This window comes from Ochotona curzoniae, unplaced genomic scaffold (genome assembly GCF_017591425.1).
Source record: "Ochotona curzoniae isolate NIBS_2020 unplaced genomic scaffold, NIBS_Ocur_1.0 contig_1957, whole genome shotgun sequence".
NCBI classification, from domain to species: Eukaryota; Metazoa; Chordata; class Mammalia; order Lagomorpha; family Ochotonidae; genus Ochotona; species Ochotona curzoniae.
The window spans coordinates 126,191-151,044 of record NW_024465270.1 but is presented as its reverse complement, the minus strand read 5'-3'; the positions used below and the strand labels follow the sequence as shown (position 1 = coordinate 151,044).

Here is a 24,854-nt window from a genome sequence, read left to right as displayed (position 1 = left end):
ATGTGCACGTGAAAAAAACCAATTGACACATAATGGAATGCCAATTAAACTCACAGGAGACCTCTCACAGGAAACTGCACAGGCAAGAAGAGAATGGAGTGACATATTCCAGATTCTAAAAGAAAACAAAAATTGTCAGCCTAGGATAACATATCCAGCGAAGCTTTCTTTTGTGCATCTGTGACTTTTTGAGAGCGCTGTGGTGCAACAATTAAGTTGTCTCTTTCGCCACTGGCAACCACACTGGAGTATTGGCTTAAGTCTGAGCTTCTCTGCCTTGCAAGCTGCCTTACGATGGCCCAGGTGCTTACCTCTTGAACACCATGTGTAAGACTGGGTGGAATTCCTGGCTTCTGGCTTCAGCTTGGCCCAGCCCTGGTTCATGCATCCATCTGAGCAGCAAAGCAGTAGATGGAAGGTGTGTGTGTGTGTGTGTGTGTGTGTGTGTGTGTGTGTGTGTGTGTCTGTGTGTCTGTGTGCATGGAAGGGTGTTTTCCTCTTTCTTGCCTTCAAATGACTCCTTAAAAAAGGACAGAATCATTTAATAAATCATGTTGGAAAAGAAGCCTGAGAACAGAACCTCCAAACGTCTACCACATTCGTTTTCAAGTGTGCAGTGCAGATAATGAAAATGGTAAGTGCTCAGTACTCTATTACTGCTACTGCTTCTGTAACTGTTTGTGCCCTAGTTGAATTTCTCCTGGTTCCCTCTGTGGATTCCATCTGGAGAGTGACACTGCTTGCAGAGTCTTTTAAACCTGAAACTTAAACTCACACTTCTGGGATTTAAAGAGCTACAGGGGCCAACGCTGTGGTGCGGCAGTTGAAGCTGCCACTTGCAGCACCAGCACCCCCTGTGATCAACAAAATTTGAGTCATAACAGCTCCAACTGCTGATCAACGCAGCATGTTGACAGAACATGCTGCTAAAGTGTCTGGGTCAGCAGTGAAAGATGACATACGTCCTTACCCCTTAACCCACACGGGAGTTCTAGAAGAAACTGCTGGCTTTTTTTTTTTTTCAGAGCAGCCCAGCACTGCTGTGACTACTGCGGATATCTGCAGAGTGAATGAGACCACGGAAAACTTCTCTCTCTTTCCTTGTCCCCGTCTCTCCCCGTGAGTGTAACTTTGGCAATCAAATACATTTTAGAAGAAAAAAAGAGTTACAGAGGTGGAAACATTTGATAGGATGTTACTCATTGAAAGTAAGTTCTGCTTTTTTTTTTGCATAGTTCTCTATAATAATTAAGAGAAATGGTAACATGAAGGTAGGTTTTCTAAGTTTGTTTTGGAAAGCAGAACGCCCTTTTTTTTTTGCTAAGGTTCTGCTTTGGAATGAATGACTTTGGCGCCCTCTAAAGGCTATCATGATGAATGCGCAGCTTCGCCCATCCTTGCCACAGGTTTTAGGCTTTTCCGGAACTGTGACGTTGAGGTGGGCGGGAAAAGGACAGAAGTGTGTTTGTGTGTATTTGTGTTCTTCCAATCCGATAACTGTATTCTAACTCGTCATTTTGCCCTGTCTTGGGATCACGGAAGCAGGAAGCTCACATCCTAAGCAACTTTTCTCTTGGTGAGTATCCTTCCAGCTGTCCCAACACCGCAGAAAGAGAAGTTCTCTTTTGTTTTAAACTTATGAACACTTTAACAGCCAGCGTTCCATTTATCTTTGTTTTAGAACGAAGAATTCCCGTCTCGCCTTTTTTTTTTAAAGGCAAGTGTTATCCTTGGCTGTCAGCTTTGAGAAGCAATATGTTTATGCTGTTTATGCTGACAAGGTAAGTCTCCTGGGTTGATTGATTAATTATCAATTGATTTACTAGGAAAATGTTTCCAGGAACACTTGCTGGCCAAAAATATCGTCCTTGGGAAATGCATTCCTTAAGAATGCAGTTCTCTTCTGAAGTCTCTTGATTAGGGCTAAGTCAGCAGTATGAGAGAAAGAAAAGAAATGGAGGGAGGAAGAGGGGAGGGAGGGAGGGAGGGAGGGAAAGTGAAATCCTAAGAAAGCATATTTTCTTGGAGAAACCAACCGCAAGGGATGTGCCCATGAGACTAATGAATTAACAGCACAGGCAGTGACGTCAGGCTCACTGCCAATGCTGAATTCATCTTAGAGTGAGATGAAAGTGCCAGGTATTGCACACAGAATATTCCCCAGGTGTTGTGATGGAACACACCCGGACAAACTAAGGATGGGCTGGGATTAAGAAACACACATGATCAAAATTTCAACATCGATTACATGATTTGCAGATCAGCTGTATCTCGCTGTCTCAGAATTAGTTCCCGTATTTGCTGATTAGCAGGCAGGAGTGGAATGTTCCTGCTGTACAAAGGTCCAGTTCAGTAGATCAGAGCTCTTTCTGCCAAGGGACTAAGTGTAAACAACCTTTGAGCAACAAAGTACCTTGTGTTTGTAATTTGCATCAAGCTTGCCTACCGCTTGGACTCTTCTGGTCCTGCAACCTGCAGTGTGGTCTCCTACCGTCAGACTCATCTATTTTTGCAAGAGTCATTGGTTTTCAAACACAAAAACAGTCGTTTCAAGTTTCGAAGGAACAAACCCTCCAGTCCACAAGTATAAAACCAATAACATGAAATAATCAGGAGTTTTGCTGAAGGTTATGTTGCTGTTGAGAAGCCAAACCAATGCTGTTGAGCATTAGCAGTTCCCAGTTTACCACTTTGAGTTTGTTAGCTTTTTAGCTGCAAGGAAGTTCCAGACAAGCTGTTTATGAAGTCAAGGAATGGTTATTTAGTTCATGATTTGGGAGGCTGAGAGCCCAGTGGCATGGTGCGGGCTTGTGGTGCGAACCTCACCTCGTAGTGGGTGGTGGACAGAGGGGTTTACACAGCTGAACCATGGAGCAGAAAGAGACTGAATGGAAACAAACTGGGCCTTCTGTAGCAATCTTCTTTCAAGAAAGGTCTTCTCAGGGCAGTGCCCACGTGACCCAAGGGCCGGACATCACCTCTCCTAATGTTTTATCCCCCAATAGCACAGCCCTGAGGACCAAGCCTTTCATGTCTAACCCTTTGAGAGACATTCAACACCCAAACCCCGTCACCCCTTTCCAGCTTAGACCATATTTGAAAACAGGTGTGTTTCTTAAAGAAGTCCATAAGCTGCAAATATGTGTTTACTTTAAAAGATACAAACTCTCAGTCTCCTTTAATTTCTTGGACTCCTCATCAGCATTCGAAAGGTACACTTTCTGTAGTTTCTTTCTAGCCTGCAATCCACCCCTAGCAGAGTTAAGCAGCCTAGAGCATCTGGAGGCATCAGAGTGGCTGATGTTAAGTGTTGCATATCAGCCTATCATTAACTGACAGCATCGTGAGGGCAGTTACTATGTCTTTATCTCTTTGGTTTTGTTTTTTTGTTTTAGTACAGCTATTTATCCCCTGAGTCTTAGTTCTCACTGGGCCCCAGCCTGGGCTCGGTGCTGGCACTTCCAAGTAGCATGGTGGACAGAGTGCGACTGTCGAAGGAATGAATCTGCTGCTAGTCTGTTCACTTGTCAATTCAATTAGCAAACATTCCTGTTGTGTCACTATTACATAGAAAGATCCCAGCGGAGATCTGACACCACCAGACCGCAAACCCGAAAGTGAACTGCTCTTATTGACAAAGGCAATTTGCATTTGGTTGGAAACTCCCAGTCTTCCTACTCCCCAACCTGAAGAAAACTACAGGTAGGCTTGCCAACTTTTACCAAACCCATTGATCAGTTTTTTTTTTTTCTTTTCTAAGAAGAGGAGAAATTTGGAGGAATATAACTAGGAGGGTAGAGAAGAAATGGAGTGAATATTTTGTGTGAAACAGATTTGTTATTAAGTAATGTTATCATTTTAAAACTTATATGAGGTAGCTATTTGGCACAGTAGTGAATATGCTGTGGGGACCATCACATCCAGCACAGGAGTCCCCAGGTCAGAGTCCTGGCTCCAGCTCCCTAGTTCGTGCATCTTGGAAGGGAGGAGAGGCAGTTCAGGAAGTTAAGTCTCTCCCACCCGAAGTGGGAGTTCTCAGCTCCACTGCACCTGGGAGTTGAACCAAGCGATGATAACATGCTTAAAAGAACAATTCTTAAATGTAGGTATTTTCATACTTTACACATACTAGATTTAAGGGTATTTTACTGGATTACTTGAGGGTTATGCTGGTTAGTCAGTAACAAATTTCAAACAGAACTTTGCTGCTTTCAAAGTCCATTTTCTTTGACCCTCGAGATCTCAAAACAAATTAAGAATCTAGATGCAGAATTACGCATTTTTCAATAGGCATTGAAACGATGCTAGTGTTCTCAGCCTTAAAAATAGTGACAATGCAAACAAGGTCGAAACTAGGCAACCTCAGGAAATATCTTTGTTTTTCATTCTAAGTCCAAGAGCTTTCTGCACTGCCGGGGGAGTCCGTGGAATCCTGCGGCTCAGAGCACTTCCTTTTTTTCCCACTAGTCAATAAATCCACTTTGCTTCTGTGTCTGAGGTCTGTGTTTTCAATGGGAAGCAAGTTACAATGCTGAAGGAATAACCTTCTGCAACCCTCACCAAAGGTACAGCACCGAACCTGAACTCGGCAAGAGAAGCAAAGAGAGTTAGAGATGGAAGTCAAGGAGGCCTCAGGCCACTGGACCAACATTGTGTACAAACCGGCTACCGGAGCCAGAAAGCCACAGAAGTGCAAGCTCTGCCCCTTACTGATATCGATGCTCTGTTTTTCCATTTACTGGTCCTAAGAGTTCAATAAATATTCACCACCCTGGTTCCACAAGAAAATATTCATACTATTAGAAAAATGGCATGAGATAACTAAAATCACATGTAGGACAGACATTGGGCCTAGCAGTGGAGACACCAGTGCAGATGTTTGAATCCCACATGGGAACACCTATGTCAGTTCTTGGCTCTGTCTCCTAGCTCCAGCTGCTCTCTAATGCAGACCTGCGAGGCAGTGATAAGGGCTCACTCACACAGCTGAGTTCCTACCATCTATATCTGAGACTCAGACTGAGTTCCAAGCTCCCAGGATCAGCCCTGCCCAGCCCTAGAATTTAAGGCCATTTGTTGAGGGAGCCAGTAAACTGGAGCTCTGTCTGTCTCACCAAGTATGTAGGTAAACACATTTTTTTTTTCTAATCACACAGGCAAAAAAGAGCTACATCTCTGATCAGAAAAAAACACTTTGTTTGCAAAGGCAAAATCAAATGAATTATGTATGTTTTTATGAAACAAGAATATACTCTGAGGCTTCATTTAATGTTTATGCATTTTCTGGATTGACCAATAGGATTGGAGCGAAAAGCAGCACTTGCAATTAAGTCTACTTCCACAGATTAGCTCATTTGTTTAAGGTGAAAGGGTTGTTGGGGTGTTGTGGGAAGCCCTGATTACAAGATGAAAAAAAAAATGGACTCTAAATCCCTGTGCCTCATACAAGGGTACTTCAAAACATTATGGGGAAGAGAACTGAAGGCTAAATTTATTTTAGTGTAATTTTTGTTGATACCTACACAATTTTCATATTATGCATTTTATGACCTTTTAGATGACTGTTTATAAACATAGACATGTGCTTATGAACTTTTTCCACCAAAGCAAACTGATCTTTTAGTTCCATTTTTCTGAGAACACATTGGAGTTCTCAGCAGGAACATCCTCCTTGCCACTTGACCTCTGAGATTCCAGAATGTCCCATGTGACTTTCCTTGGGGACTTCGTTCTTAATTATGTAAGTCTGTGCAAGCTGAAGAAATCTTCCTAAGCCAAATTCATGTAAAATCCTGCTGTTTGGTATGACAAAGGCCTAGTTAGTTATTTTTCAGGACTTCAGATGCTTTGAATAAAAAGGCAGAATTTTCACTGACTCCAGTTCTTCCGGTATAAAGGACAAGGCAATGAAGGAGTGCCCTTTAATGCTGAACAATCAAGGGCCCCATACGATCAAGGAACTGGGCCTGCAGAGTCATAATAACTCCTTCTGTACTGTCGCCTTACTGCCAACATTATCCCACGTATTAGTGCACTTTAAAGAATTTGTAGAAAATCAAATTAAATGATGTTTATTTAATTGCAAAAAAGTTGGAATTCCTATACAGTTTTTTCATAATATATATTTTGGCAAAGTTTGGGGGACTTCTTTTATGTGTGAAGTAAGTGCTCCGAGATAAATTACCTTGTAATTCCATGTCCCATTCATTTTTCAAAGTACCCGCAGGTGTCAGCCATTTAAATGTCACAACCAGTTTTTATACCCATTATGGTCATTATCATCATCATCATCACAGCCATTTTACCATCTTATGGATGAGAAAATAGAGGCACAGAAAAAATTAAAAGCTCAATGACATGCATTTGATAAGCAACGAAACCTACACTTAAACCAAGACACTTTGATTTTAGACCTTTCATTTTTAGCCAAAACATGATTCATCATTTACTCAAAGATGAACAAAGGCATTTCTGTCAATATCAAAGCTGAGTCCAGTGACGGGGCTTCCTCCCAAACCTCTCATATATAAAAGAAACTCTATTTGATCTTCTTCAAACAGAGTCTACCATGGCCAAGAAAGTTGCAGTGATTGGAGCTGGTGTGAGTGGCCTGACCTCTATTAAATGCTGCTTGGACGAGGACCTGGAGCCCACCTGCTTTGAAAGAAGTAATGACATCGGGGGACTATGGAAATACACTGTATGTGGTTCACATCGTATCATTCCCATCTGTCATAATATGGTTTTTTCTTAGTCTCTGATCAGATACGATGGCTTTAGCCTGTTTGATGGACAGGTAACTCATTGCAAGGATGCTAACATGTCCATATCGCACTGTGGACCACTGTGCAGGATGTAGTCTGATAAGTGAGGAATCCTGAGAATAGGCAGGGCAGGGGCAATTGAACAAGAGAAAAGAGTTAACTCTGACAAACATAATGTTGAAATCTTAGGATGATTTCTGGATCATGCATCTTCTAATACAGAGTAGCCAGGTATCTCATCAGGTAAACTGAGTGGCAAATAGTGGCTGTGGAAGTTGGCATCAAGTCTGGATCAGTAATCCTGGAGCACTAATCCTGCAGACAGTGTCAAGGTATTGGGAGGAGAACTGGCAACAATGAGGCAGGACAGCTAGACCTCCAAAGAACCAATAAAAAGAAGCCCAGACACTGACCCACCTTTCTTACAAGTGAAATCTGCATCCTAGGTGGGGGCTGTGCAGGGCCAAGTAAGCAGTCAGGTGATTTGAGCATCAAAAAGTGGGGCTAGAGAGACCAGAATGCACCATCACAATATAAAGCCATGGAGGCTTCAGTACCAAATGCCTCCAGGGAAAAAGAGCAGCATTAATTCAACTAGTGTGAATGAGAGAAGCCTTCATAGAGGAAATAACATTTGCTACATCTTGGATGGATGGTGAAGAAAATAGAATAAGGAAATGTATGAAGGTACTGTAAATGCTAATGCACAATGAAAAATACATTTATTTTGCTGCAAAACATTTTGAAATCCATGCATGATATCTTCATGCTATACATGTTTTAAAATATTGAAGATTCATCATATGTAAACAAAAGCAGTTACAATCCTGACAATGTTTGTTTTTTTTTTTCTGTTGTATTGTAAGCCCCATTAAACCATCAAATCTGCTTTATCACGTGTGGCTTGTGTACCTTCTGTTATTTGATCCCATTATTGGTTTTATTTCCAACTCTTACTCTAAAGTAAGATTAATTTTAGAAATTAACATCGCCAGGTAAAATGAAAAAAAAAATAAGTAACTACTTGAGATCAATGCTATTAAAATGTCATGGTAGTTTCTTCAGTTATGCATTCATTCGTGCTATTTTTCAAAAATACCATTATAATATTTGCATTCACTCCCTTATACTATGTCCTGCGAGTACAGAATGATGAACAAGGTAAACAAGGGCCCTACCTGTCTTATGTTCCGATGCAGAGCATAAATATTGAACAGGTGCTTGCAATGTAATGTGCTCAGAAGTACAGGTGGAGAGCTGCAAAAGCTACCGTACACAGACCTGTTGAGTCTTCAGACTCCTTAGAGAAAACGACAGCTGAGAAAGAGACTTGAAGGAAAGGGACCTTAGTTTCAACCAGAAGAAATCTGTCAGTTCTTTGACAATGACCTTTGGTTTATAGTTGCTTTGTTAGAAGGGGATGAAAAGCGAGACCGATGAGTTCCACAAGTATGTGAGGAAAGAGAGGCTTCCGCCATGCGACAGTTCTTTCACGAAGACAGAGAAGATAAAGAGAGACGAGGACTGACAGGGAATTTGACTGACGATTCTGTTTTATTTCTAAAATTGGAGTCTCCAGCATTTTAAGTGCCAAGGATAAAGAGTCAATAAAGACAGAATGAATGAAAGTACACATGGACATGAATGGGAAGAGGCAGAGGAACGGCCAAGAGATGGGCAGGACATGACGTGAGAGTGGAGAGAATAGCCCCAACAAGAGCACAAGGAAGAGATGACCAAAACAGATTTACTCTAGAACAGTGTTGGGCGTACCGAGTAAATTTACTTAGGTGGTGTTGTCACTTTAAATCGATACTGTCATTATCCTAGTCTTGCCGAAGATTTACAGTCACGGTAGCATGGAGAGGTGATGCTGAGTTACAAGTAGGTCTTAAATTACGTGGGGCATTGACTGCAGATGAGCTGGCCTGAACCACCAAAAATTCTTTCTCTTCTTTCTATCTCTTCACCCCGTCAAACTAACCATGCCTTCTCTGCAGGAAACTGCTGAAGATGGGATGACCAGAGTCTACTGGTCATTAGTGACAAATGTCTGCAAGGAAATGTCATGTTACAGTGACTTCCCTTTCCGTGAAGATTATCCTAATTTCATGATCCACTCAAAATTTTTGCAATATCTGCAAGAGTTTGCTGAACACTTTAACCTCCTGAAATATATTCAGTTCAAGGTAAGCTACTTGGAGTTACAGAAGGGCGGAGAACAGGGGCTGTTTCAGGAAAACTGCTCTTGGTTTTAGGCCTGGATGAGTAAGATGGGTACTTTATGAATCTTCAGACTCTTGTGCCTCTCTTGTTTTATTCAAGTAAATCATTAAAATACTAACATTTCTGATTCTTCTCCTAAAAGTAATTACTCATTCAGATTAAAAGTTACTCTTTGTTCATAAAATCCACTGGGAAAAAAATTGCCTATGTCTAAAGCATGAAAATTATAATCATAGAACTCATACTTTCCTGATTTTTTTCTAAAGCATCAGGCAATGTATTTTGTCTCTTTCTCCCCAGAAATTAACTGACTGTTATTCCTTGTCCAAGGGTAGGATTCCGTATCTTGCATCCTATTCTATGTTACAACTTTTCAGAGTTTCTGCAATTATTTATCTGTGGATATTTGTGAGTTTCCTGCCGTGGGACTTGACTTACGTAAAATAAGACGTGGTTACCCTGTGAGCCACTGCACGGGGTCAGGAGAGGTCTCACTGCTAGGAAGCGAGTGCTTGTCTTTTGCTTTTAGACCACTGTGTGCAGTGTAACAAAGCGTCCAGACTTCTCCACAACTGGCCAGTGGGAGGTTGTCACAGAGACGGAGGGCAAGCAGCAGAGAGCTGTTTTTGATGCTGTCATGGTTTGCACTGGAAAATTCCTGAGTCCCTGTTTACCTCTGGAGTCCTTTCCTGGTAAGTTGTTTCTACTGAAATATGCTTGTTTTTTCAGGAGTCTTGCAGAAGGAAAGTCAGTTTCTTTTTTTTTTTTTAATTGGAAATACTTCCAATAACTACATAACACACATAACCGTGTGGGCATTTGGCTTATTACAGTGCTGTGTGATATCTCATATCAAAGTACCGAGCTCTAGTTCCACCTTGACTCCCAGTCTCATATTCCCACTAATGTGCACGCTGGAAGGCAATAGTTGATGATTAAGTGTTTGAACCTGTCACCACCACAGAAGACCCCGACTGATTTCCTGATTTCTCTGTTCCCCTGGCTCCGTCCAGCCGAGATCATGGTAGGGAATAAACCGGAAAGTGGGAGATACTCCTCTCTGTGTTTCTCTCTCTCTCTCTCCCTTGTGTTTCTCTCTACTTTCAAATTCATAAAAGTGTAAAAATAATAATTTGTGCAAATTACTTTGAAAGATATAAAGCCCTATACAGACCCCCCCAGTTTTGTTATGGAAATAGTTTCTGTTTTTGTATCAAACATGTCTGATTGAAGCTCAGTGATAATACTAAGTTCTAAACTTTCAGAGCTGTCACAAAAAGAACAAGATGGATTTGGGGAAACTGAATTAGAAGTCATGTACAGTCAGATTGACCAGACATTTGAGAATTCAAAAATGACTGCGAGTGTAAGTGAATTTGACACATTGATACATCATTAATAAGAAAAGCTAAAAATTACACGTGGAAAGGTATATATTCACCCTTCAAAATATCACCACACTATGCCTTAGTTCAAGCTACCTACAAAAGCATCAGATTTTTACAAATTCCCTTTTGGAAATGCTTTTGAGGCCCAAGGTATATTCTTTTTAGTATATACATGGCTGACAAATCTCTAACTTTGAGAACAAAATCCTCCATTTGGAAAACAAAAAGCTATTCAAATTTTGCTAAAGCAAATGAAATCAAATTAATCAACCAAGAATTACTAAAATGTACTAAAACTACTCTTTACTGTCGCTTATCTGTGATCCTATAGTCAACTGAGTGAGGTTTGGACATTTCTTCAAGGAACTGAACATTTTTAAAATTTTCATTTACACTGGATTATTTTTAAACTAGAGACGCATTTTAAAATTTTGTTCATCTGAAAGGCTGAGACTGACAGAGGTTTGTCATTTTCTGATTTACTCTGCAAAACCTAGAGTTGGAGGCTGGGTCAGACCAAAGCTTGGAGCCTGGAACTCATTCCAGGCCTCTCACATAGCAGGAATTCAAACACTTAACCCATTACCTGTTGCCTTCCAGGGTACAAATTAGCAATAAACTAGACCAAAAGTGGAGCTAATGCACTCCATGCTAATGCACTCCAATTAGGAACTTAAAAAGCTCATGTTTCCTTAAACAAGTACGTGAAAGCAAGCAGTAACGTAAAGGATAAAAGCCTCAAACCTTGACTAAGAAAAGCAAGAGAAATATGACTCTTATGAAAGCAATCAAAAATTAGTGAAGTATTTCTTCAGCACAAAATGTATTTAGATGCCAAGTGAGAATGCAAAATTTCAAAAACCAGCATTTCTGTAAACCCAATCAAGCTAAACACACAACACTTGAGTAGGAAGACATTTGCAAAGACCTCTTTTGACCATGTTCCTGCGGGAAAAGTGAGTTACAAGAACCAAAACTTACCATACAGGTGCATCTGAAATGTATTGTCTTGTCAGGTGTGGGATGCCTTTTATTTTATTGCAATCCGCTTCAGTTCGGCATCAACTGAAACTTTTTAAGATTCCTTTCCTGCGTTTGATTAAATCAGCATCTACCTTCAGGCACAGTTTTGACATATCTGTTGAAAAGATTCTTTACCCTGAGAACATGAAAGTGTAAAAAGCTCCAGGGTCCATGAGGCGAAGCTACAATAGCTGATAGTCTGAATCTCCACAGTTGTGCCCTTCTGATCTCCATCAATCGGCCTTCCCTTTGTTTCTGAGTTAGGAGTTTCGATTTAGTAAGCAGACTTTTCTTTCACTCTGTTTTTCAACATGATGCTGACATGATCATTGACTCAGAACTACCTGCACCTTCCCATCTTTAAAAAATCACGTTCACCGCTCAAATGGAGAACCATTTCAGCCATTTTCTGAAAGATACAAAATGTGTGTACTGCTATCGAGTCCTTTAGTAAAACCGCAGTAAATGATGAATATCCCACTTTTTAAGGCATTGATGCATATTCTCAGTATTCTTTCTAATCATGTCTCACATTTCTTCATTTTTACTTTTTGACCATGAAGCAGACATGATTTTTTTCAACACATAACTTCTGTATAGACAAAATATAAAAAACACCACAGTAAAATAAAACAAAGATGATGTGTATGTAAAATATTAACATTCTTAAGCATAACAGAAGAGACTAATACTACAAAAGCATTGAAAAAAAGAAACAAGGGACATAGAATGAAATGACCCAATTGACCAGACTATAGGGAAATGAAATCACCTAAGGCTTCCAGGAGATAGAAGCAACTTTAGTTACTTACATGGTCAATCATTCACAATGCAGAAATCAGGGCTTTAATTTGGTTTACCGGATAAAGCCACTGCCCCCCCAATGATGTTATCCAAGTTGAGGACCTATTCATGTCCTGGGTGCTCTGCTTATGACCTTCCTCCTGCTGATGATCCTGGGAAAGCAGCAGAAGATGGTCCAGGTGTTTGCGTCCTTGCACCTATGAGGATGAAGCTCCTGGCTCCTGGCTTCAGCCTGGCTCACCTCTGGCTGTTGTGACATTTGTCTATCATCTATGTGTAAAAGGATGCCTTGGAATGAATAAAATTTTCTTTTTTTTAAAGATTTGTTTTCTTTTTATTGCAAAGTTAGATATACTCAGAGGAGGAGAGACAGAGAGGAAAATCTTCCGTTCGATGATTCACTCCCCAAATGGCTGCAACCGCTGGTGCTGCATCAATCCGGAGCCAGGAGCCAGGAGCTTCTTTCAGGTCTCCCACATGGGTGCAAGGTTCCAAGGCTTTGGGCCAGCCTCGATTGCTTTTCCAGTCACAAGCAGGGAGTTCAGTGGATGGCACGGGTCACACAGGAAAATAATACCAACTGTGGCATTGTACGAGTCAAAATAGGTCCATGCCATGTGGCACCCAGAGCTAACGTCCAACAGGTTCTGGCAAGATCAGCACCACAAACAACCTAGCTATTTAAGACACCTGCTGTCTCCTTAATCCTGGAACCTGCTCCAACCGGAAGTGGGAGAAAGGTTGCAGAGACAGCAGTGCAGCTTCAGCACGGTATCACAGGAGGTGACGAGTGATGAGCCAGGATCTGATGACATACACAAAGGTCTATTAATAGTAGCTAATACTTTCTAAACTTGTGAAGCATTTTTAGTTTTAAAAATATCCTGCAGAATGCCCTTGTATGTTGAATGGCGCACTGGAGGCACTACCAAATGTGTTCCTTTAAAAATCAGCAGTGTTATGAGTCAGAAAACATGAGTTCCCATCCAGGCTCTGCTGCTTGCCAACAGCTTGTGATAGGTTAATTAGCCTTCCTCTGCTGAAATCATAGGCTTGGTAAAGCTGAATAACAGTGTGCTACACGCTCCAGAGTCGTGGTGTGCTTTAATTTACCTAATACGTATAAAGCCCATAGAGCAATGTCTAAGATTGTATGGTCTAAATGACTGTTAGACACCATGAGTTCATTCAGCTACCTCTACACTCAAGGACATCTTCCCTAAAGGCAGGAACTACTGTTTACCCTCTCGTCCTTTAGCATCATCTGTTGCTTCACAGTAGGCAGTGTTCAACGACAAGTTGTGCAAGGTTCAGTTATTGGCAACATTTGTTTTCCTTTTAAAATAAAAACCTTATCTATGGGGCTGGTCCAAGGCTGCCTGCGGATGTGACCTCACACTGACTCCATGGCTTTTTTGCTGACATTAAGATAACAAAAGTCCTGTGATCACTGTTTTTTTTTCTCTCTCTCTCTGTGTCTCTCCTCTTCTCCATAGATATGATTCCAATAAAAATAAAATAAATAAAGCTTTAAAAAAATAGTCAAGTAAAGAATTTAAATGTTTAGGTACGAACGCCTCAAAATCACTTAAATCACTGAAGCCCATACTGCCTGGATCTTTAAATGGCTGAGCTTCTTTCAGACTGGTTGCTGTGGCTGTCTGTTGTCTGCCATGGGCTCCTCTGGGTCAACTGTCTTGGTTTCCTTGACTGCTGTTTGCTGTCATAAACACGTTTACATCTTTGGCTACTAATACCGGCTTATTTGAATACATGGTTTATGTCTGTCAAGGAGATAATTACCAAAACAAATGGAAACTAGAAATAGCTGGGTTGCCCTTCTTATATTTATATTTGTAAGCATATGAGTTAAGTTCCCATTGGTGGAATAGAGTAAGTTGGAAGATTAATCAGAAGCAAGCATACTTAGCATGAATCAAGTGAGATGGTATATGTAATATTAAACATGAAATATTAAGCATATAATCGAGCATTAAGTGAAGCAAGCATGAAATATACGGAGCATGAGATTAACTCAAAAAGTAATTGCTTTGTTTACAAAAAATATATTTCTTTTGTGGAACTTTTAAATTAAGTTGGAATGCAATTTGTAACGATTTCATGCAAAATTCACATTATTTTTTTTTAAAGCTCATTCATTTTTTATTTATTTGAAAGGCAGACAGAGCAGGAGATTCCATCTGTTGTACCTCCAAGAGTAAGGCATGGACCAGTCTGAACCTTAGAGCCAGAAACTCAATCCACATCTCCCGCGTGTGTTGCATGGACCTAAGTCCTTGAACTGCCGCCTGCTTCCTTCCAAGGGGGATCTGGAATTGGGCGTGGAGGAATGAAGCTGCACTCACACCCAGACGCTCTGTTGTGGGGTGCAAGTGTCCCGAGCAGAGTCTTAACCATTGTGCCAAATGCCTACCCCCACAGATCACAACCTTATAGGACGTATTTAGAGGGTAAAATAAAGTTCATCAGCACCCTCCTTTTATGTCAGATGCATATTCACATAGAAGAAGGGTAGCGGTCATGGAAGGGATCTCAGTGGGATATGCAGTCATGCTTTGCTTACCCGTGGAAATACACTCTGAGAAATGCATTCTTGGGTGATTTTGTCATTGTGTCATCACAGAACGCACTTACACATGGCTAGATGGTGAAGCCTGTCATTTCCCTGGGTTCTATGTCATACACCATCATACACGTGGCCCATTATTCACCAAATGTTCTTCGGAAATACATGGCAGAAATTGTCAATGTAAATGAAACATAATGATGTGGCCCAGAAAAAAAGTACTTATCACCCAAGCAGTTCAGAGAAGTGATGGATTGATGGATTTTTCTTATTTGTCTACAGTGAACCTTATTTCCCACACTAATTGCTTTTGTAGGGGAAAGCCCACGTTCCCTTATTTTCAGCAAGGTAGGTTGCATAAAATCCACATGAGCTCACAGCACCCCAGGGAAAATAGGCTCATATATTTGCTGTACTCCTGCAACTCATGGTGGAAGTGAGCAATTGTTATATTACTGAGCTTCCATATGCCCATAGATCCCCTACCTGCACTTTAGAGAATTACAGATTTAGATGTTTTGAATTTTCTGTTGCTTCTCTCCCCTCAGGAATCCAGAAGTTTAAAGGCAAGGTCCTGCACAGTCAAGAATACAGGATTCCAGAAGGCTTTCGGGGCAAACGTGTCTTAGTGATCGGTCTTGGGAACAGTGGCGGAGACATAGCAGTGGAGCTGAGTCGAACAACATCTCAGGTATGGGATGAGGTCGTAGCTCTGCTGCCAGCAGCTCCTATGGTGGCTACAGAGAGGTGATCCAAACCAAAAACACACATTGTGACTTAGGGTAAGTGAAAAAGCCTTGACCGTGCTTCCAACTGCTTTGATTTTTTCTGAACTAGTTAGAAAGCCATAGACGGTAGAGTTGAGTCATCTCCAACAGGTCCAGGGAGTGTGTGAGCAGGCAGAGCATGACGCGTTGCACAAAAGCGCATCAGAAGCAGTAACAATAGGTAAATGGCTCCATCTAGATCAATTAGCTTTGCTTTATATTCTTCTTACAATTCTCACAAAGCCTGCAAAGGAAGAACTGAAAGAGAAGCTATTTTCTTCTGAATTTTCTACTACAAGTCAGATTTTTAAAAAGTTTTATATTATTTGTATTGGGAAAGCAGATATACAGAGAGGAGAGAGAGAGGGGAAGATTGCCCATCTGATAATTCACTGCCCAAGTGGCCGCTACGGCTGGAACTGAGCTGATCTAGAGCCAGAAGCCAGGAGCCTCTTTCGGGTCTCCCACACAGGTGCAGGATCCTAAGGCTTTGGGCCGACCTCCATTGCTTTCCCAGGCCATAAACAGGGAGCTAGTTGGGAAGTGGAGCTGCCGGGATTAGAACCAATATCCATCTGGGATCCTGATGCATGCAAGACAAGGACCTTAGCCATGAGGTGACTGTGTCGGATCCTGCAAGTCAGACTCTCCCCGCCCCACCTGTCTTCAAGAAGCATAGATACCAGGATGATCTCCCAATGAAACTGTTGAACTTGTCTGGACAATAAGATGCTGGACTCTATGCGTGGTACACGCTCGCAATGAGGGAATCATGACTGGATATGAACTGTAATACTGCAACAATGCGAAGGAATGCAACATGGAGGGAGGGCATGGGGAGGGGGAGGGGAATCCCAGAGTCTATGAAACTGTGTCACAAAATGAAAAAAAAAAAAAAAACTTAAAAAAAAAGTCTAACTTTAGAAAACCCAAGCATAGATTCTCAAATTAGGAATCTATTTCATTTCAGCATAAATTATAGTATGATTAGATATAAACTTAATAGCTTTTTCTTTAATTCAGCTAAAGGTATATTTTCTGGATCTTCACTTTAAATCTTACATAGTTTACAGGTGATATTACTAAGTCAATATCATACAATTACTGTTATTTACAACTTCATAACCAATCCAAACGCTTAACAGATGTATAGATCAGACGAGGCAATTCTTCAGAATCATGACAATTCACCAGTTTTCTGTTGCTGTAATGGCAGAATATTGTGAGACCATTTAAACTTATGGAAGAAAAATGCTAACATGATGGGTATGTATTTATGCTTCTGGTTTTGCTTTTTTAGGTATTTCTCAGTACTAGAACTGGAGCCTGGGTTGTCAGCCGCTCTTCACCTGGGGGCTATCCTTTCAATATGATGCTGACAAGAAGATACCTTAATTTTATTGAACAAGTTGTGCCTTCGTGTATCCTAAGACGGATTAATGAGAAGGTGTTCAATAAAAGATTTAACCATGAGAATTATGGATTGGGTATTACAAAAGGGTACTTAAATAGTTTTTTTTTTAAAACTGGAAAAAATAGTAAATAAGTATTTCTTATTCAGTTTTATTTAGAATTCGAAATTGCCTAAGTTATGATATTGCCTTCATTTAGCCAAACCTAAGTTTGTTACCCTAAAATAATGTCCTTTAGGTACCATAGCGTTTCTTAAAGTATGAACATTCTTTGTCTTAGTAGTGAAGTAGGAACATACACAAAACTAGAATAATATGAAGAATGAAAACTTTCATTCCAAGCTTGAAAACTGGAACATTTAAATTGATTTTCTGGAATCTTTAAGTCACTACCGTCTAAGTAATTTGTATCATTAACTTGGTCAGATGGTCAGCTCGTGCTAACTTCAAGGATGTGTCTATTCTGGTTAAATGATTAGATATATGAATTTCTAGTAGAAATTTATGAAATGATGTTTTAATCCAGATATATTGGCAAAGGAAAAAAAACAGGAAATGCATGTAACATCATTAAATGTGATTTTTATTGTATGTACGGTCAACGTACAAAGAAGAAAGCAAATGGCAAAGAATGATCTGCAATGTAAACTGGAAAAAAACAAAATACATCTAATGTGTTTAGGAAGAATAATCCATAGGGAAAATATTTATCAATAGAAATAGGCTCAGGTTTTTTTTTTAATTCAAAGATTCTGTTGATAATTTCCCCTTTGCCCAATGTCCCTCTCGGAGCTGCAGGTGATGCGAGACAGCCTGATCGTCACGTGTGCTGTGTGCTCTCGCTCATGTACTAAGAAAAGCATAGCTTCAGCAAGTTTATTCCAAACGATAGAATTTGAAGCTTCAGTTAGGAAACGTTCGTTTTCACCACTTTCCACATATCTTCTATCAGGAACAAGAACATGCAGTGATACAAACACTCTAAAATACTCATGAGTCAACTCCCATTCTTGGCTTGGCTGATCATTCCCCTCAGTTAACTAAGTAAAAACTTTAAGTAAGCAGAGACTGAATAAATATTTGCTGAGATTCCTTATCGCTATGACTATGGTGAATATTTTTCTCCTCTGCCTCCCAGGAAAGGCCCCAAATTCATTGTGAATGATGAGCTGCCTGCCTGTATCCTTTGTGGGATAATCAAAATGAAAGCCGGAGTGAAGGAGTTTACAGAAACCTCTGCTATCTTTGAAGACGGGACAGTTGAAGAAAACATTGATGGTGTGATCTTCACTACAGGATATGTGTTTTCTTTTCCCTTTCTTGAAGAACCTCTCAAAAGCCTTTGCACAAAAAAGATGTTCCTGTACAAGCAGGTCTTTCCCTCCAACCTGGAGAGAACAACAATGGCTTTTATTGGCCTGATTGGCTTAAAAGGGTCCATCCTCTCAGGCACCGAGCTCCAAGCACGATGGGCCACACGAGTTTTCAAAGGTACCTTGACTCTATCCAAAGCCTTCTGTAATCAACTGGATCCTAAAGCTATCATTTCATTTAAATCAAATAGATGGGATTAAGCATTGGGGAAGGATTTTTAAAAATCCTAATGAACAATTATTTGTACATAAGTGCAATATTATGACAGGTATGCTTACTAAGTTACTTCATGTGATTCAATAGAAGACATTTTTTTTTAATTCTGGGGAAAAGATAGCAGAATATGTTTAAGTTTCTCATATGAACTAAATTTATAGTGGAAGTTTCAAGAGTCTATTCTACTCTGTCTAGTGTGCACCACTTAATCATGTCTCTCCATTTATTACTAGAAGTAGAATTTTCCATTTCTTCCAAAGAAAGCTATTGGAATAATGAAGACTGTGCATAACATTCAGATGTGAAGAGATGGTAACCTTTAAGAAATGGCCATACAGTCAGCTTAGATCCTGACTAAATACTGCCAGTTGTCACTGTAAGAGCACAAATGCTCCAAAGCCAACGCTGAACCTCCGGGTCTGTGAGCTCTGCCAATCTCACCCCTTGATTTGCAAGCTGTCTTGAGGCAATAGATAATGTGCACAAAGCCATTAGCACAGTTCTTGAAAGTAGATGCCCTTTCAGATTTACCTCCTGCCTTACTATTGCTATCATTATCACACATTCTAAAGTAAGACTTATTAGATTTGTAAGCATTTTAAAGAAGTGTAATTATCTTTATTTTAAAGATGAAAAATCACAGTTGAGCCAGTCAGCTGTCCTTTATTCAGTACTTAATGGTTACAGACAATGATCGGAAATTTGTAAATGATAAATAGCATGTACTAAATAACGATGACATCCATCACACTTACAAACGTAATAGACGTCAAACATGCTTTCAAATCACACGTTCTCCTAAATCGGTGAACATGTTATTTGAAGGAGGGAAGAGAAAGAAGGTGGTTAGGAAATCACCTTATTTACATTTGCCGAAAAAAAAAATTCCACAACTCTTCATTTAATTATCAAGCATTTTTCTTTCTTTAAAGTGAGCGAATAAGCTATAATAGCAACATCTGATTCTGTTAAAATAATCTGAGCTGAGCTGCAAAGTGCCTATTAGAATGATAAAGATTAGATCATGCAAAAGGATTATTTCCATGCTTCAGCACAGAAATTCCAAAACGCAGTTCAGAAACCATCAATTAAAATTGTGCTTTCTTTTCACAGGATAAGGTCACCCCAATAGAAAACATACCACATGGCAAACTTGAGTCTGTGCCCTGTGGACACCAAGTCAACACCTGAGTTGGGTACTTGGTGCTGATGGGCAGGAGTAGCCAGAATGGCATGGCCAACAGGGTGGGCTAGCAAGGTCACAAGTAACCTAGAGCAGGAGAGTTTGAGAGGAAAAGAAGGTCAGCTTTCATGGTGGAAACAGGCATGGAGGTCCCAGCAATCCAGAAGACGGATGGATTTTTTCACCCAGGCAGCTGGGCAACTGGCAAAGGAGGCCAGGTCCAAGTGAGAGGGTTATACTGTTTACATGTGGGAAGAGCAGATGCCAAATGCTGAACCTGTCTAAATGGGAATCTGACAATGAGCAGGTCCTGAGATAACCTTTATCAGACTAAGAGACCTCCGGGATCTTCCACGCATGAGGCTCCAGGTACAATCCAAAAATATGCGCTCAAGTAGGATTATGAGATAGGGTCATGTTAAATATTTCCATGTATTAAATAGCTTTGATGCACACACAGGCATGCTGTGGGGATGTAGACACAGTAGAACATATATGTATAATATGAGAGCAGATGGGGAGGGGTGGTCAGCAGGCAGGTACTAGGGTCTTGTGAGTGTGGTGTGGACTGACAGCTGGATGATGGACGTGTTGTCTCACAAGCTGGCAGGACAGATCCCTGCTTAAGTGAGCTGGGAGGGGAATTTTACCTCCAGCAAGTCATCTTGCATACTCTCATCCCACTTTAAGCTTTGACTGCCACATGCTCAGAGGTTGGGGCCTTAGAAGGCCAGACATAAGAAGGAGAAGACATTAAGGAAAACCCACATGTGACTCTAGATTTTGTTTTCAATTTTCCTCATAGGGCTCTGTAAGATACCTCCATCCCAGAAACTGATGGCTGAAATTACTAAAAGGGAGGAGCTCATTAAAAGGTATGATGTCATAGGGAAAATTTGGAAAAATACTGTTAACAAAACAAGACAAAACAAATAAGCAAAATGAAACATGAGTTCTTAGAACAAAAAACATTCCAGAGAAACACTGTTGCAGTTAAAAATCACTCTTTTTGAGAAGCCAGAAATGATTTTAGTCCTAACACTGTCTCCAATTATACATGAGCCTAGATATGGTCCATGAAGGGACCAGGTCTGCTCAGGGCGACAAGGAACCTGGATCCTGGATTATAACCCTCTTTTCTCTTCCCTTGTCTTCCCACCTCAGAGGCTGCCCTATTTCTGTGCTTGCTGATGTCTCTTCTTTCTCAACCCTAAAGATTGGTGAACCCAAAACTTTGGCTCAGCCTTCTTTCCACTTCCGTTTAGAGCCACCCGGATGACCCTCTCCAGACCTGTGTGTTTCCACAATGCCATAAGCGCCTGGCTCCCAAACCTGCATGTTCAACTCATGTCATTTCCCAGAACTCCAGCTGCCAAGCAAACTCAGACATTGAAATTGAATATGTCTCTAAATGAATGCTGAGTGCCCCCCACTACCTCACTGTCCTATGAATGGGAGGCTCTGAGGTTTGTCTCTGTTCTGGCTGACTAGTCAGAAAGCCCAGTAATTCTTTTCCCTCCTTTTCTTTCATACCTCACATTAGCTGGGGATTCTGTCAGCAGCCACCTTCCAAGTGAGGCCAGGATTTAGACACTTGTCACTGTGTCTGCTGCTGCTCTCCTCCATGCCAGGTCACCCATCTTTGTCACTAGGTCACCTGTAGCTATGTCCACAGTCTAGTCTTGATATGGCAGCAGGAGTGAGTCACAGCAGGTGGCTCTGTTCAGAACCCCCTGATGGCTCCTTTGTACTTCCACAACCCTAGCCCACCCCAGAGGAACTTGGTCTGCCTTCACTGCCTAGCTGAACTGCTCCAGGCATGCCAATCCCTTTCTTCCCTTGTAGCCAAAACTATACTGCCCTTGGAATACTGCCCTGGAATACTGTCCCCCAGACACCAGCATGGTCACCCTATGAAAGTGTCACCTCATAAGAGAAGTATCTGACAACCCACCCAGTGAAACCATTGCCTCTTTCCCTTACTCTCCTTTATATTCCCAATGATACCCAGATTTGGCTGGGTTTTCCTTTATAATATACTGATTTCCCCTCCCTTCAGAATAAGACTATTTTTTTTTAAATAGCAAATGCGGTTTTTGGTGGCTTTTTTGTTTGTTTATTTGTTTTAACTGTTGATTCCTCAGCACCTACAATGGCTGCTTGAATGTGATCCTTACTTATTTATGTAATCATTGAAAGAATGAATAGCATTGCACCTTACTAGCAATAAAACAAAGAATAAAAAGCCTCCACACACTCTTCACTGCTATCAGTGTCAAGTTCAGTCTCAGTGCAGCAGTTATAGCCCTCATAATTCGCAGAAGGTGTTAGTGTAGACGTGGTTGCTGCCTATGCATGTGATGCTTTCTGATCATGTTCCTTCTTTCAGCGACTGTTGTAGTTGGACTGATCAGATGTTACCCTCATGACGCGTTCCAGACCACAAGCCTTCTCTGCTAACATCCTCCTCTACCACCATTAGTCAGTCTCCTAGATAGCCTCCATAAATAAACTTTCATTTTTCCCTTTGAAAACAGTGAGATCATCCCATATGTAGTTTGATTTGACTCTGAAGAGAGGAAGGAAGGAAGGAAGGCAGGCAGGCAGGCAGAGAGAGAGAGAAAGAAAGGAAAAAAAGAAAGAAAGAAAGAGAGAGAGAAAGAAAGAAAGAAGGAAAGAAAGAAAGAAAGAAAGAAAGAAAGAAAGAAAGAAAGAAAGAAAGAAAGAAAGAAAAGAAAAGAAAGAAAGAAAGAAAGAAAGAAAGAAAGAAAAGAAAAGAAAGAAAGAAAGAAAGAAAGAAAGAAAGAAAGAAAGAAAAGAAAAGGAAGGACGAAAGAGAGAAAGAAAGAAAGAAAGAAAAGAAAAGGAAGGACGAAAGAAAGAAAGAAAGAAAGAAAGAAAGAAAGAAAGAAAGAAAGAAAGAAAGAAAAAGAAAAGGAGGATGGAGGGAGGGAGAAAGGAAGGAAAGAAAAAACTGGTGAGAAGAGAAATGGCTGTAAGTCGCAACTTGAGAAATGCAGGACAGAACGTGATTATCAACAGTTATCCATCTTTTTTCTACACAGGGGTGTGATAAAAGATATCAATGAAGAAAAATTCAACCACATTTCCTACCTGGATGACCTTGCTGCACGCATAGGTGCTAAGCCCAACATCCCGCTCCTGTTCCTCAAGGATCCCAGACTAGCTTGGGAAGTCTTCTTTGGACCATGCAGTCCTTACCAGTACCGCTTAATGGGCCCTGGAAAATGGGATGGAGCCAGAAACGCCATCTTCACCCAGTGGGACAGGACTCTGAAGCCTTTAAAAACCCGAAAAGTATCTGATTCCTCCAAGCCTTCTTTCTCACACTATTTAAAAGTTTGGGGTGCACCTCTCTTACTTACCTCGTTTCTGCTTATCTACAAATCCTCACGTGTTTTTAAATTAGTGAGAGAGGAACTACAGAATAGAATTTTCCCTTACCTGGTGCTATAGTTTGAGTGTCTTCCTCAGAGTTGATGACTTGTGGGATTGGTCTCCAATGTGATAGTATTGGGAGGTAGATTGGGACATGAGGTTACACCATCATGAATGGTTTAGTGCCACTTTGGCAGGACTGGGTTATTCACCCCAACAATGGGTTCTTACAAAGCAAAGTCTCCCCTCATTTTGCCTGTTTTGCACTTGCTAATTTGCTCTTCCACCATGTTATAACAGAACACAAGATCCCCACAGAACATGTCACCATATATCTTTGGATTATCCTGTCTGTAGCATACTGAGCCAAATAAAATTCTTTAGACCTTATGCATTCTTTGATAGTCTGTTATATCAACAGGAAATGGATTTACCACAAGGGATGGAAGAAGCCCAAATCCTTCCTCGCAAGATCCAAGGAACCCTGAACGGTCTGCAGAAACAGAAGAATAGCAAACTTCTTTCAAGGCTAGGGAGAGGAGCTTTCTCTGGTCCTTACTTAGTTCCAACTTTGGATCCTTACTTACTTAGTTCTAATTTTGGATACTCACCCTCTCTTGCACAGACCATCAGGGTCGCTCCAGAGCCCCCCTGCCAAAAAGCACACACACACACACACACACACACACACACACACACACACATTAGAATAGATAGGCAGAGAACAACAAGGAAAGCTTAGAACCAGACAGGATATGGTCAGCATGGACTCACACATACCTTACTAGTTAGGACACAAAGACTAGTTACTCCTCACTAAGGTATTGAAGATTTCTCTGCACACCCCTCCTAAAACTGTTCTGTACCTCAATTGTTGACATATGCCTTGTTAGAGTTATAAGCCAGTTTTGACTATCCTAAAATCTGCCAAGTTCAGTTGAATTAGGCTTCCACAGTGTAAACTGCTAAATACTAAAATGGAAATAGAAATGAGACAGCTGAATAGTACCCTATAGCTATTTTAACGTGGATAGAAGCCGGTAGTATATAAACCAAAATTGAAATGTCAATGAAGTAGTCACAGGATGTGGTTAAGAACTTGCATTTTTTTTTAACATATTGGTTACCCAATACCATGTCCATTAATTCCATAATGTTGTAAATGGTTGTTGATGTTATGTTGTGGCTTTAAATTGATCAGGATGATATTCTGCTAGCCATGCCTGCAGACCAGAGATGGTCTCCTCAGGAAACCGTTGAATTTACCTGGACAATAAGATGTTGGACTCTTTGCTTGCTATACACTTCCAACAAAAGAATCTTGACTGAATTTGAACTGTAATACGGCAACAAAGTGGAGTAATCCACTATGGGTGGAGGGTACGGGGAGGGGTTGGGGGAATCCCAGAGCCTATGAAACTGTGTCACATAATGCAATGTAATTAATAAAACAACAATTTTCAAAAAAAAGAAAAAAGAAAGTAAATAATAATTTTTAAAAATTATTATGGTAACAGATTTCCCCCTTTTACCTGGCTCTTTATCAGGTTGAGACCTAATCATTACAAATGCTTTTGTAGAGTCCACAATGGTTCCAAAATTACACTAACATGTGCTAGTCACCACTTTCACTGACTTCATTACTGCACCATTACTCTGCACAGATAACAATGTTACCCGTAACAAATTGACACAAGGTATTACCTTACCA

At 40.7% G+C, this 24,854-nt stretch overlaps 1 protein-coding gene across 12 annotated transcripts; it reads left to right on the top strand.

Annotated features, from left to right (window-relative positions):
• Positions 1 to 1,429: 1,429 nt before the first annotated feature.
• Positions 1,430 to 23,533, top strand: LOC121149417 (dimethylaniline monooxygenase [N-oxide-forming] 4-like). Of its 12 annotated transcripts, XM_040970062.1 has the most exons (12): positions 1,430 to 1,576; positions 1,682 to 1,781; positions 3,006 to 3,106; positions 3,572 to 3,702; positions 6,561 to 6,700; positions 8,765 to 8,953; positions 9,520 to 9,682; positions 15,341 to 15,483; positions 16,860 to 17,059; positions 18,110 to 18,462; positions 20,550 to 20,619; positions 22,810 to 23,533. In XM_040970062.1, exons 5-12 carry the CDS (start codon positions 6,569 to 6,571, stop codon positions 23,219 to 23,221), a joined length of 1,662 nt encoding a protein of 553 aa, XP_040825996.1. In that variant the 5' UTR covers positions 1,430 to 1,576; positions 1,682 to 1,781; positions 3,006 to 3,106; positions 3,572 to 3,702; positions 6,561 to 6,568; the 3' UTR covers positions 23,222 to 23,533. The 12 variants fall into 12 exon arrangements, 10 of the variants coding, with proteins under 10 accessions (XP_040825996.1, XP_040826003.1, XP_040825993.1 ...); XM_040970069.1 differs by lacking the exon at positions 3,006 to 3,106 and having other exon boundaries at positions 1,718 to 1,781; XM_040970059.1 differs by lacking the exon at positions 3,006 to 3,106.
• The last annotated feature ends 1,321 nt before the right edge of the window (positions 23,534 to 24,854 follow it).

Bases quoted from the DNA above. Each gene is read 5' to 3' on its own strand.
- LOC121149417 (XM_040970069.1), top strand. From the start codon at position 6,569: ATGGCCAAGAAAGTTGCAGTGATTGGAGCTGGTGTGAGTGGCCTGACC. The intron at 15,484-16,859 runs GTATGGGATGAG...TTGCTTTTTTAG, and splicing joins TGAGTCGAACAACATCTCAG to GTATTTCTCAGTACTAGAAC. The intron at 17,060-18,109 runs GTACTTAAATAG...TCTGCCTCCCAG, and splicing joins GGATTGGGTATTACAAAAGG to GAAAGGCCCCAAATTCATTG.